Genomic DNA, 14,334 nt, shown 5'->3' on the forward strand with positions numbered 1-14,334 from the left:
GACAAGCATATCATAGTTTGAAAGTCTAATAATTATAAAGGTAACCAAGAAAGTTATGTCGCTTTTTTATTGAGGTCTGAGTTCAATTGGCCCTCACACCCTGAATTGAATGCGAATGGAGATAAGGCGAATGTCAGTTGTTGGTGTGGGTATATCCAAAATACTACATGGTTGTGGAAGTTCAGGTACAGCGTAAACTTGCGTAAGGACAGAGTGAACATACGTCCTCCACAGTGCATCATAAGAGTGTGTTTGCTGTACGAGTTCAAATTGGGGTCAAACGCTGCTGCGGGGCGGATGATATACCAGGCCGTTGTATGGGAAACACTATTGCATCCGCTGTACTCCCCGGATACAGCACCGTCATATTATCACCGGTTCCATTACTTGGGCAATCCTCTTAGAGGGCGCCAGTTCAAATCTCTAGTGCTAGTGCACAATGCACTTGATACCTTCTTCGCTTCACGACCCACCATAGTCTACCGCGATGGAATCCATGGCCTTCTGCAAAATTGCCAGGAGGTCGTCGATGATGATGGGGCTATTTTTGATCTTCCAGGTATGACATATTGATTTGAAAGGTGGTTGGCGCATAAGTGTAGAACTTTCCTTGTTACCTTTATAGTTAATTTCAGGTGAAATGGTAAGTTAGGCAAAACCTTCAGAAAATCAAAGCATGCAATAATGTTCACTAGGAACGTATGCAGAATTTCATTGTGAGTGAGGGTTCAATCTGCCACGTTGATATTTTTCGGGTACATGCATACGTATCTTAATTGAATAATTATTAAGTTTTTCACAATAAAACTCAAACGTCATGCTGATAACACTTTCATATAATTTGTAGTTACTGTTCAATTTTTAAAAGTTTTCTTTCACTCTATATACAATTCCATAACTGGCCCTCTGAGAGGCCTACCTCTCCTGCTGCTGCTTGGTGAAAACATTATGATCTCAAAATATCAATTCCAAACCCCACAAACCAAATTATGACTTTATGCACTGGAAGAATTTAAATGACTTTTAAAACCTTTTTTTCTTTCTTTTTCACAAATTGTAATCTCACGCCTGGACTTGTGAAATTTATAGAACAAAATTTAAAAATACCACCACTCGATAAGTAAAAAATATAACAAGACACGTAAAAGTAGAAGAAAGCATGAGGTGATTTTAGGTCAAGAAAAGCGACTTCTCAATAGCGGGCGTTATAATAATAACAATTCATTGTTCATTATCTTAAGTTGAAGATGTAAAATCTGGATTTTATAAATGAATTTGTTGGAATAACATGTCTATTTACTTCAGTAAAATACACAGTACGTTTCTTTCCACTAGAAACTGAGAGAACGGTGCATTGTCCCAAATACTGCAGAAGTTGCTTAAGAGGAATCCTGGTTAATACCAGCATAATGCACCATTATAAAGTAGAACTTTCACACATAAAGTATTCTAAATCAAAATTAAAGTTAATAAATTAGTACATCTCTATACACGCTCTTTTCCGTTCTATGAACATTTACACAGTGTAAACTCGAAGGCATAGATATTTTCCATTTGATTCAAGCATATCTGATAAGAATAGTATATCTACTCTTGGCAACATCCCTCGACTGTAGAGTTGACCTTCTTTCCTCTCTCTCTCTTGCCCAGCGCATGCACCATCTACAACCTTCGGGGTCAGACAAGCACAAGCCCAAGAAGTCAAAAGCGTTTCAAAGCACAAGTATTTTTTTAAAAGCATATTTAAAGATATATCTGCCTGGGAACATTACATAAAGTACTACTCAAGCTGAAGTGCGGAAAGAGTAAAGGACAGTTTTTGTTTCTTTTTATAAAACTACTTGTAACATTGTTATAAAATTTAAGAAGCAACAAACACATTTTCCATATCTGCATTTGAGATATATATGTCCCAGATAACGATCCAAATCTTGCGTATCTCTTGTAGTTTTATTTATGATATTACTTGAAAGATTTCACTCATTCATAACAAGTGTTTCCAACAAAGACCATACGAATAAGCATGTGTTTGTGGAAGTTTCAAGCTCCTGCTTTATGTGCGCATGCTCGTAGGTTCGATACACTGTGGAGGTCATTATTAGGAACATTAATCTGAAGTTTAGGTTCCAATTTTCAGCATCCAATTTGTAAGACCATCACACTGAACATAGTTTAGCAATAATAATAATAATAATAATAATAATAATAATAATAATAATAATAATAATAATAATAATAATAATAATAATAATGTTCCTGACGTTAAGCCCTGAACTATGGCATATCAAGTGGCTTTCAGTTGCGTGAAGGTTGGTGAGCACATCGTCCTCCAACACGATATTTTACTCTATTCCTAGACCAACCTAATTGCATTTAGCTTCCATTGCATTGAGATTTCCACATTGACCCAAATGCCATTCTTACTGAGTTTGTAGGCCTTACGGATTTTTGTTCTTGTTGTTGTTGTTGAGCGATATATGACCAGCAAATTTACCTCGATGCAATTTTTACGGGGTTTCTAAACTTCCTACATTGCTTTCAGTTGAGTAATTTGTGGTCATACATGGACATACATACATTGTCATTGAGTTATCTAGATCTATCAGACGGCTTTTAGTTAAGTGATATCTTGTCAGCACATTGTTACTTGTTATCTCTGTAGTAGCAGAGAGAACTTGCAAACCGCTTGCTATAAGCTTGAATTGCAAGTCGACCAAGCTTCCATCCAGCTTGGGTGGAAAACGTGCAAGCACGCTGCAAGCTGGATTCCAGTTATGATGTTACATGGGACAATCTTGTATTCAGTGTTCCATTCATACTTCACACAAGCATTTTACAAGTCAATCAAGTCAATAGCCAATGAACGACCAGTGATACTGCAACGCTCTGCGAAGGGTCTAAAAGATCATTTACGAGTAGAACTAAAGACATATTGTGTGAAAACATGCGTTTCAAGTGAAAGCGTAGAGAGCCAAAAGCCAAGCATGTGCCAACTGGCCGAAAGCTGTCTTGCTACGAGGGCTGGTCCTACCAGATGCTACACGTAAGTAAAATGTGATCGGCACATCGACCCGAAGGCAATTGTTACTGGGGTTTCAAAAGACGGGTTTCAGTTAAGTGGTATGTTATCACCACATCAACCCCTAACGTGGTTGTTACTGGATTTCTATGTTTACTAGAATGCTTTTAGTTAAATTAAGATATGTATGGTCAGCACGTTGATCCCAACGAATTTGTTACTGGTCTTTCTAGACCCAATAGGTTCCTTTTAGTTGAGTGGTGTATAGTCATTACACGGATCCAAACTCAAATATAAATGCGTTTCTAGCTCTACCACATGGTTTGGAAATTAGAGAGGTGGCCTATTTTACGCTATCAACGGGTAGTCACTGCGTACTGAGGTGCTACTACTCCTTACGTAGTACAGGCTCTGCCCCAAAATACTATTACCAGCAGCCCTTGACTAAAATTGTCCTCTTTACTCCCCTTTACTTTCCTTTGCTCCCCTTTACTCACCAAGTTTAGTCCCCTTGACTAAAATTGTCACATGAAAGAAACAAAACTCTGCCGATGCAAAGATGACTTCAAAGTACGAAATACGTGGTTTGTTGTTTTTGCGAGGAAAGGGTTGCAAGGAGGAATGGCGAGCTCCGAAATGACAAAAGCTCCTGCATAATCCTTACCAAAATAGGATTTTTTGGAATTGGTTGATTCCGTGATATGTTGTAGATAATGTATTCCATAAAAAAGTTTTAATGGGCACAACCAGAAATCACTGACCGTTTGACCACCACAGGGCCTCATTTTTGAAAACAGCCGAAGATAATGATATTCTGGATTTGGGTAATAAAAAATGACTGAAACTATGATATGTTGTACATATTGTGATCCTGAGAAAAAGTCTCAAGATGTACAACTATCGATCACTAAGGGTTTGGGCACTCTAGGGCCACATTTTTGAAAACAACAGAAGGCAACGGCATTCTGAATTTAGGTGTAATTGCTTGAAACTGTGATGTATTGTATATATTGTGATCCTGAGAAAAAGTCTTAATGAGCGAAACCACCAATCACTGACTGTTTGACCACTACAAGGCCACGTTTCTGAAAGCAGCCGAAGAAATTATATTCTGGGTTTCGGTGAAAATGACTCAAGTGATTCTAATAACAGGTCTTAATGGTCACAATTTCTAATCTCTGATCGTTTGGCCACTACGAGGCTACTCTGGATTTTGGTCAAAATGACAGAAACCGTGATATGTTGTAGATAGTGTCATCCTAAGAAAAAGTCTCAACGACACAACCACAAATCACTAATTGTTTGGCCACTACAGGGTTACTTTCTTGAAAACAGCAGAGTATAACGATGTTCTGTATTTCGGTAAGAATAAGTAAAACTGTGATATGTTGGTATTATGAGAAAAAAAGTCTTAATCGACACAAGCGTCAATTATTGACCGTTGGCCACTACAGATCCAGATTTTTGAAAACATTCGGGTATAAAGATATTTTTGATTTCGGTGTAAATAAATGAAACTGTGTTATGTTGTAGATGTCATGATGTCGGGCTTTCCAGAGTTTTCCTTTGACCAACAAGATGAACATCGGAATGTTGTTTATGCTTAAATGATGTTTGCCGCTACTCTTCCCCCCACTTTTCCGGATTATGGGACAGTACGTTTCAGGGTTTGATACAATTCCACCAGAATTCTAGAATATCCTTACCTTCTGCCGTTTTATAAAATGTGGTCCCGTAGTTGCCAAATGGTCAGTGATTGGTGGTTGTGCCCATTAAGACTTTCTGCTAGGATCACAATATCTACAACATATCACGGTTTCAAGCAATTCCTCCAAAATGCAGTATCCATAGGATTGTGCAGGGTGTTTTGTCATTTGGAAGGGAGCATTGCCCCTACACCTTTTTTCATGCAAAAAGGACAAAACACGTATTTCATACTTTGAAGTCATCTTTGCATCGTCACAGTTTCGTTTTTTAAATGCGGCCTTTTTTGTCAAGGGGACCATTTCACTTTTTCGACTTGACGGGGTTTTGCCCCAAAGTCTTCAATTGGTGTTTCTTTGTAAACAAAAAGAATGGTATAGCTTCCGAAATAATTTAAATATAATTTTAATAAACCAATTAAAGTTTATTTACATTCTACAGTAACATGAATGGATGATTATTACGATGGATGGAGCTTGTCTTGAAGAGGAATTTAGGATGGGTAGAAAATAAGATTGTGACGAAGATAAGATTAATGAAACGTATACTTCAAAAGTGTTACAAGAAACTAAGAATAATTTGAAGGATTTTTTTTCTTTTTTGAATAGTGGTTAATACCGGAATACTAAGGTAAAGGAAAATTATACATTAAAAATAATTCAGTTTCGAGCAACTTCCTTTTTGAAGAAAGGCTATCAGACAATCCTTTTATAGACACAATTCCTGTGCGAACTAATACTTATGATGTAAGAGTTGCTCTTGCTAGAGCTGACCCCACCATTGATAAGCAATGTATTTTCAATCGAGAACCATTATAAACCATGACACACGTCCTTGGGAGGCGTTTTGTCGATGTACTTTGGTGTATAATGAGGCATAACAAGATTTTGGATATTTTCTTTAAAAGTCTTTAGTTAAATGGATTTAGGATAAGTAAAGAGCCCGAATTTAATTTAATTCTGATCAAAACCGGGTGTTATAAGGGGAAAAGGTAATAAAAATTTTATTTGCGATGTAAGAATTGATTACCAAGAGGATGAGATGGTTACAAATGACTTGAAGGAAATGATAGAGAAATATGAAATTTTGAAGACTTTTAAAGATAACAAAAAGGTGGAGATTCTTCAAATTGTAATGGGCTGTAGGGGAGCGGTAACGAATTAACTGGCAACTCTATATAGAAACCATGTGATGTACCAAGATTTCTGCAGAAGCGGATGTTAAATTATGTAGTAAAATCTTCGATTGAAGTACTAAATATTCGTATGGACTCTTTCACGTGGAATATATATAACAATAATAAAATGGGAGGTTAAATTGAAAGAAAAGATCGAAGATTAAAGGAGAAGAATGGAACATAATTGTAAAAACATGTAGTTTTAATAGTGGTACTGTTAAGATATTTAATATTTTAAGTTTATCCATTTCATATAATTTTTATTTTATTTTGTTGTTTTTCTGCAAAACCCTTGGTACAAAGGCTATTGTGATTTTAATCTTTTGTTCGTGGCGTTGTTGAGTATGTTCATCGTTTTGTGCAATAAGGAGTGTAGAACTGGGAAGGGTAAAATTTCGTTTTAAGGAAGATAAATGTCTATCTTTTAAGGGGAATGTCGTTTGCTTTGAAAATTAAAAATTGTTGTGTTCGACTATGGTATTTGATTTAATCCCAGGGTATGTGAGTGTGAACGGGTTTGTGGTTTTTTCCCGGGGTTCTCACCTTCTCTCCCATATACTTATTCCGTCAATTCCTTTCATAATCTTTCATTTTCATCCATTACCCATCTCGCTTAATGTACAATGCAGCAGGTCCGGTTTCTGAATAACTGTGAGTGGAGGATTTCGTTTTCTAATTAAAGTTATCCATATCCTAGGTAAACCTTCGATCCGAAGGTTCGGCGCTGTGCTTATTTGATTTTATGTCTCCTTTACCAAATATATACTTTCCAGACAAGAAATAAAACTGTAAACAACATAAATGCCTTTTCCTTCTCAAGGTATATATTCCTCTTTCTACTCTAGTTTGCTTCGTTCAAAGAAAAAAAGTTTGAGTGAAATAATTGACATGATAAGATCGACTTTTCGTAAGATTTAACTTCGGAGTAGTAACAGCATTTAAGGGAAGTCACATCGGTAAAATGTAAATTTCTATTTTTTGAACTAAAGTAATAATGGGAACATTAGATAAAATTTCATTCATTAGTGTCAAGCAATAGATATTATAATTTTTAACGATGTGATTTCAATCGCGAGTCATAGGCACTCTTTTCGGACAAGGTGACTGTGCAGTAACAGAGGATATCAATGCTAAACTGAAATGAAATATTTAAGTTTTACGTCCCACGGTTATGCCGGTTAGGCTAAAGGAGGTTTTGATGATGAGGGATAATTGAAATGGTGGAATGAAGAAAGTGGGAGGAAACAGGAGAACCCCAAGAAAACCCACGAGTGCGATGTTTGTCCACCACAAATCCACACGGCGCGAACTGGTATCGAACCAGGAATCCCAAGCACCGGAGGTGAACGATCTACCACTGAGCCACCACACCCCCTCATAACTAAGTATGTACGTTCTTTTAATGTATCTTGCCACTATTTCATGTAATTATTATAAGAAAGTGAAAAATAGAAATGCGTTCTGTTTAAATTTAAACGGCATTTGAATTTGCTATAATTTCAATTCCTTGTCAGTGGTAGGTGAATATTAGCTGTCAAAGGAAAGTATTATATTCCGTATTTGAAGTTCTCGGTTGTCTACTTGTCTAAGTACTACGTCCGAACAAAAAGCGGACAACGATTTCATATTTGTGCTCCGAGTACGCAGTCCTACCTAAGAAAATTTCGTTTCTAACAAACGTCTTAAGTTTTCAGAGAAAATATTCTGTACATATATTTCACTACATAGGTACAGGGGTAAAATGAGGGTAATGGCGGAGAGATGCCGTCGTCCCACTTCGTAAAATTAATTTTGGCGTTCTCCCATTTTCAAACAAAAATGATAATGAAGAAAGATAACCCAGGGGGAACGCGTGACATCATATGCGTTCTCCCACCTTTTCAAAACCACTTCAACCCATGCATAGGTCTCTACGTGAACTCTAACATAAGCTCCGTATCATCCTTTCCACCGTACAACTATCTAAATACGTTTCGTTGAATTTCCTTTCTTTCAAAGGATTCGGGATGGATTGACCCAAGCTTTCACGTTCCGGCCCTACCACTAGCTTTTCCATGAAATCCACACATGAAAATAGGCACTAGCTCTCTACTTAGGCTTCTTATGTTTTATTTAGATATATCGAGATGCCAAAGAGACTAACGGAAGAGGAAATTGAATAAATTATTTTATATGAGAAGATTCCTTCCGAACCCGAATCAGATTTGGACGTAAGTGATGAAGAAGATGGTGTCTTACCAAATGAAGCTGTAGATTTCAATGTGAATATTCCGCAAAACGATTCAAGTAATCCACTTTCAAACGCCGAAGGTGAAAACAATCCGTAGGCAACAATACTACAACCAGTATGTACTTCTATAAGAGACCCACCCGACTGGAAAGACGTCAAGATCCCATCACCTCCTAAACATTTCAACAGTCACACAAGACCGACAAATATTGTGCAAAATTTAAAAGATCCATCTCCAATTAACTTGTTCAGACTGTTAGTAGATGAGTCTATTGTAGACTCAATAGTATTTCAAACAAATCTGTAAGCACAGCAGTCCAATAAGCGGTATATTTCCACTACGAAGGACGAAATTGAAACATTTTTAAGAATTAATATTTTGATGGACATCAAGCGATTACAGAGCTACAGGGATTACTAGAGCACAGCACCTGATCTCCATGATGATTACATCAGTAAGCTTATGTGAGTTAATCGATTCAGTTGATTGTTGGGAAATCTACATTTCAATGACAACGTTCTTATGCCAAGAAGAGAAGATCAAGACTATGACAAATTATACAGAGTAATACCATTCTTAGAGTCTCTAGGATGTAATTTTAAAAAGTGTTTCGATCCAAATCCAATCGTTGCTGTAGACGAATCAATAATAAAGTTTGATGGGAGGAAGTTCTATAAAACAATATATGCCAAATAAACCAGTGAAAAGAGGTTATAAAGTGCGGATGCTGGCAGACAAATCTGGATTCGTTCTGAAATTCGATATTTACATAGGCAAAATTGGTAACAAAGTTCAGAGAAATCTTGGGGATTCAGTAATAAAGATGTTAACCAGCGATCTCAACGGGAAACATTCCACAGTGTATTTTGATAACTACTTTACTACATAAGACCTTCTAGATTATTTGAAAGCAAATGGTATCAATGCACGTGGGACTGTAAACAAATTAAGGGAAATCTTCAGAAGTTTGCAGACGACAAAAGCTTTGACCATGGAGAATATCAGTGGTTCACAAGCAGTAACACCGCAGCTACAAAATGCAAAGACAAATATTGTGTTTATTTGCTATCGAATTTCCATGACCCGCGGGAAACTACATTCGTAGCTCGAAGGGAACAGGACGGCTCAAAAATACAAGTATATTGTCCCGAAGCGATTGTTGATTATAATACAAATATGAACTTTGTTGATCGCTTCGATCAATTGAAAAGTGTTTAAGAGATTGATAGGAAAAGCCGCAAATGGTGGCATCGTATTTTTTCTTATTTATCGACGCAGCTGTAGTAAATGCTTTTGTATTACACGAAAATCTTCATGTTAGACGTCTTACGATACAAGATTTCCGCCGAGCGATTTCATCATCTCTAGTAAGGAAAATATAAGTTGAAGTATCAACTCCTCGATCATCTTCCTCACCAACACAAACAACTCAACAAAAGAAAGTGAAACCAAATGTTCCACTAGATTTTCGACGATCTGGGTCATCACACCAACCTAAAAGGTCTACTCGAAGAAGATGTGCTTTATGCAGCACCAAAGCTAAACCAAGACAGACGTTTTGGATTTGTGCAGTGTGTGACGTGCCTGTTTGCTTAGGAAAGACGCGAGACTGCTTTCAGAAGTGCCACAAATGTAGGTTCTCAAAGTTGTCACGAGAAGAAAAGTTATGTAACGTGTATTTCATATAATATTTTTGTTCAAACCTTTGTATGGATAAATATATCTGACTTAACAGTACGTTTTATTTATTTCATAATACATAATAATTCATGATATTTTAAAGATTTAGTTTTAGATAAAGTGCATCATATTTATGGAAAGGCATTGGTGTTGTTGCACAGAGATGCAATGAATGCATCACCCCATTTTGGCGCCAATAACTATAAACTATGATAAAATATATTATCACTGTATTTTCTAAGGTCTAATATATTCAAAAATACATGCGGTTTATATTTATTAAAAAATATTTTTCGCGTGCAACATGGAGGTATAAAAGAAATATTTCTCCATGCCGGAAAGAGTTAAAGTAAGTGAAATTTTTACAAACCTCACGAAATTTGTTGATGTCGTAGAAAAACAATAAAGAGTGCATGGACAAAATTGGTAATATGGAAATATTGACTTATTTCTTTGATTACAAAAAAAATATCATGTAAATGTCTTAGTGGAATGTAGAGTCTTCAGTTAGTTAATAGTAAGATAAATGGTTTAGATTGTGTTGAAAACTAAACATTTTGTAAATGTTCATTTGTAAACAAGCTAACCTTTGTTTGTTTTCCCATTTTTACTAATTTAGAGACTGCAGAAAGTTCTTCCAGAACTTTTCGATAAATGGAGTTGAAGCAAGCTGCTCAGCACTCATGCAGGTGATACCAACTGAAGAAAAATTTTGTTTCATAATGAATTCAAGGCAAACAAGGTAGGTAGTATTTAAGTATAGTTCTTCAGTACGTAAGAAACCATTATGCACTGACTCAGAATTACGAATTATTCTCATCTTAAAATGGTTGATACATACCACATAAAGTGAAAATAATTGAATATTAATTATGATGCACATAGATATGTAATAACCATATATATATATATATATATATATATATATATATATATATATATATATATATATATATATATATATATATATATATATGGCAACTATGTGGCAACGTCGCAGATATAGAACCATAAAAGAGCTTTACCAATTCATCAAATAATTACCTCGATTCTTTCCAGATGGCAGTTAATGTCGATAGCTGTAGAGACTAACACTATTTATTAGCACGACAATCGATGTAACTGCTTGATGGATTCATAGAGCAGTACTAATGGTTCCAACTTAATCTGCGACGTTGCCATATAGTGAAATTTTGATTGCTCATAGCGGCTGAACGAAGACCCAGAAGTTGTATCATAATATAGTATTTTCACTTTATTTTGACCTGAAGAATGGCGCTCTGTTGCAAACACATTAAGAATAAATAATGAAGGAACTAGGTCTACCTGATGGATAACTACAAGAAATGATATAAAATGCAAAGAGCTGATCCGTGCGGTGCTGTATGCCTACCTTTGAGCCACCCTATATTGTATTTGTTTATATCTTTGCCAATGATATTTATATTAGTAACAGAAAAATGTAAGAGCAAATGAGTACACACAAATCTATTTTGAGTTACAATTGTATTAAATTATATTATTTTTCTGACCGGTTTTAAGAGGGAAAATTGAATTTATAGTCAGTAATCTCCAACTTAAGGATCTGACACAAACTTAAGGAGATTATCGCATATTGATGTTTGCTCCCATGCTTTTCGTTAGTAGTACACTTTAGGTTAAACTCTTTGGTAACTAAAAGCTGCAGTTGTATAAATTTACGTTTTAAGTTAGCCTACTTACAAGTTAGCATTTACACAAATATTAAAACTGAAATTTTAATATACGTAATTACAACTTATTATAATAATAACCAATAAAGCACGTTGATATCTAGCATCATAACAATCCACTTTCTTATAATTAAATCGAAAGAATACAGTTTCATTTACAATAAAATCGTTACAATATATTTTGTGGAAACATACAAATGTTAATATCAAATGTAGGTGTAGTTATACATATTGTCCCATTTTGATAAATTAAATTATAAAATGTAGTTTTAGAGTTGCAATTAAATAATCGATAATTACTAATAGTTAATAGTTCCACACCGCACATAGGCAGGTAGTGAATATAGGGAGCAACGAGTGTTAACTATTAGAAATTAGCGTTACTTATAGACTAAGATATTTTCCTTAAGATATAAAATTATATAACTTTAAGAAGAGACGCATTGAAAGCCTTTATTTTGTAAAGAATGGAAGAGTCAAGTCGGGAAATCGCAATTTACCATTTACTGCACTCAAGTTAACACTGTAGTAGCCACATACTATTATTATCGTCAAGATCTCATTTACATACTGTTGTTTCAACTTGTTTCAAAATGATACAAATCAAAGCAATTATTTAATCGTTAACATGCTGTACACGGTCAATGAGGATTAGTTTTTTGAGTTAGAAAAATATTTTCTTAAATCCATTGACAGTAATTTCCTGCAACACAATATGAATTTAGGTAATGTGTCCGTTTGCATACGAGAACATTCTTAGCACTGTACATTAAATTAGGTATATTACAGCATACGTTACGGTATTGCGAAAGATAGTGGCAAAGTTAAAAGAATATTTTAGTTGGTCCAGACATTATCAAGCTTGTGACACAATATGATTTTCACAGACCCAAGAACGACGTAAAATAATAGGCTTAGACTGAAATTAAAGGCATAGTTCAACACATTCTAGGAAATAATCGTCTTTATTCATATATTTTCTCCGCTTTTTAGAGCACATTTTGAAACAAATATGCATTTGCGCTGCAAATGGGCGGGAAATAATAGAACAAATAATTTTCACTATAGACAATGTTTGCGACAAAATATTACACAAGTGCATTGAAGGTACTTTGGATAATTTTCTGAATCACCTATTGTCTATTTATCTATACAGACAGGATATATTTGCGTATTATGGACATACTATGTAGATTACGTAAATATTCCGTTAAATGAAGGAATTTTTCCTTTTCATGTAATTAGCAGTCACACATAAAGGGGAAATATTATGTCAATATAAAGCGAACACATGAATTAAAATAGCGATTTATGATATTTCTTGTAATATAAAGCATGTTTTTCTGTACGTGATTTATTTTATTCTGAAACATGAAAACAAATAATATGTATGCTATAAAATGCAAACGAATACAACTATGGGTAAGTTTAACTAGTTTACAGGGCAAATTGCATTACCAGATAATCCATTGGTATGGACTGTATTAATAATAATTTTTCATTGTTTGATTACTGGCTCTCTAATAATTGTGGGTTTGAATGTTATGTTTCGTAAAAATAGTATTAAATGTATAACATAACTGCGTAAAAGTATTATGCATGTATAAAATCCAGAATGAAGAAACATTTTGTATAAATTATCCTATTGAAATACGTCTCTTACAAAATACGAGGATGGATTGGAAAATTCATGGCCTGATCTACAATTAGAAAATATTTGGAAGAGATAGGCTTAGTTTTCCCACGTAATTCCCTTCGACCAAGATACATTTACTCCACCTCCCACATAACACCTGTATATCACTCTTGAAACTTTATTCCTCAAGCCCTGCAAAGTATCCCAGTATAGCTCCTTTCACCTCTGCATCCGAAGAAAATCGCTGATCCTCCCTAAGCTTTCTAAACAAGTGAAAGTCCGAGGGGCCTGATCATGCGAATAAAGTGAGTGCGGCAACAGTTCGATCTCACATGAAATAATTTCTGCCATGGATGCAAGGTATGTGTAAACCCGCACATTGTCTCTGCCTTTCAATTCTGATTCTCTCAAGCATACGTCACACAAGGGTGCACTAGTATTCAAAATTGACAGTCTTTCCCTTTTCCAAGAAATCAATCCGGATTATGCCCCTAGAATCCCAGAAAAGTCATGCCATCATTTTGTTTACCGAGAAAACTTGTTTGGCTTTCTCTTGGTACAGGAGAACCAGATTGCTTCCATTCCATCGTCCGTTGTTTTGATTCCGGTGTAGGATGGTGTACCCATGTCTCGTTCATAGTCTCAAATTTACCAATAAACTTCTCCGGATCACTTTCAAACAATTACAAACAATCACAGTTAAAGGTGAGTCGATTGCATTTGTGTTCAACTGAAGCCAACTTGAGTCTTGCGGACACCTTAGAAAATCCTAATTCGATTAGGATCATGTTTGTTCTCTCTCATAGGAAATACACACAGTCTCAGGTGTCCCTCGGATTTTGATTTCGGGGGTTATTCAACATTAAGTCAGAAATTTTATTGACATTTTCTATAGTGGTCCACGTTGAAGTCCTACCACTACGGGGGTATCTTCACACACACGCTGACAGGAGTATATTCAGATACCCATTTTTGTACGAGGTCTTTGAGGTTCCTAGTGCCTCTTTCAGGTTCGGACGAGTTTCCGGTGGCGTTAAAAACTTTTTATACAGGTACTTAATGACAGTTCGATGTTCGATTTTTGCATGTCTCAAATCTACGTCATTTCCGCTGACTCAATGCCTTATACACGCTTCACCACAAAAAAATAGAGAAATGAAATTTTACGTAGCGAT

The 14,334-nt window shown here is 35.5% G+C and overlaps 2 protein-coding genes across 4 annotated transcripts in view; one reads left to right on the top strand and one right to left on the bottom strand.

The window, feature by feature from the left end:
• The window catches only part of LOC145690387 (uncharacterized), a 354,253-nt gene that overhangs the window by 210,794 nt on the left and 129,125 nt on the right, over window positions 1–14,334 (bottom strand). The window lies entirely within an intron of this gene.
• The window catches only part of LOC145690386 (sodium channel protein Nach-like), an 89,239-nt gene that overhangs the window by 4,101 nt on the left and 70,804 nt on the right, over window positions 1–14,334 (top strand). Inside the window, exon 3 of the mRNA XM_081765220.1 lies at window positions 10,431–10,553. Within this exon, the coding sequence (XP_081621346.1) occupies window positions 10,431–10,553 (123 nt within the window). The remainder of the gene's footprint in view (window positions 1–10,430; window positions 10,554–14,334) is intronic.

Source organism: Thermobia domestica, chromosome 7, assembly GCF_964235325.1.
Source record: "Thermobia domestica chromosome 7, izTheDome1.hap1.1, whole genome shotgun sequence".
NCBI lineage: Eukaryota > Metazoa > Arthropoda > Insecta > Zygentoma > Lepismatidae > Thermobia > Thermobia domestica.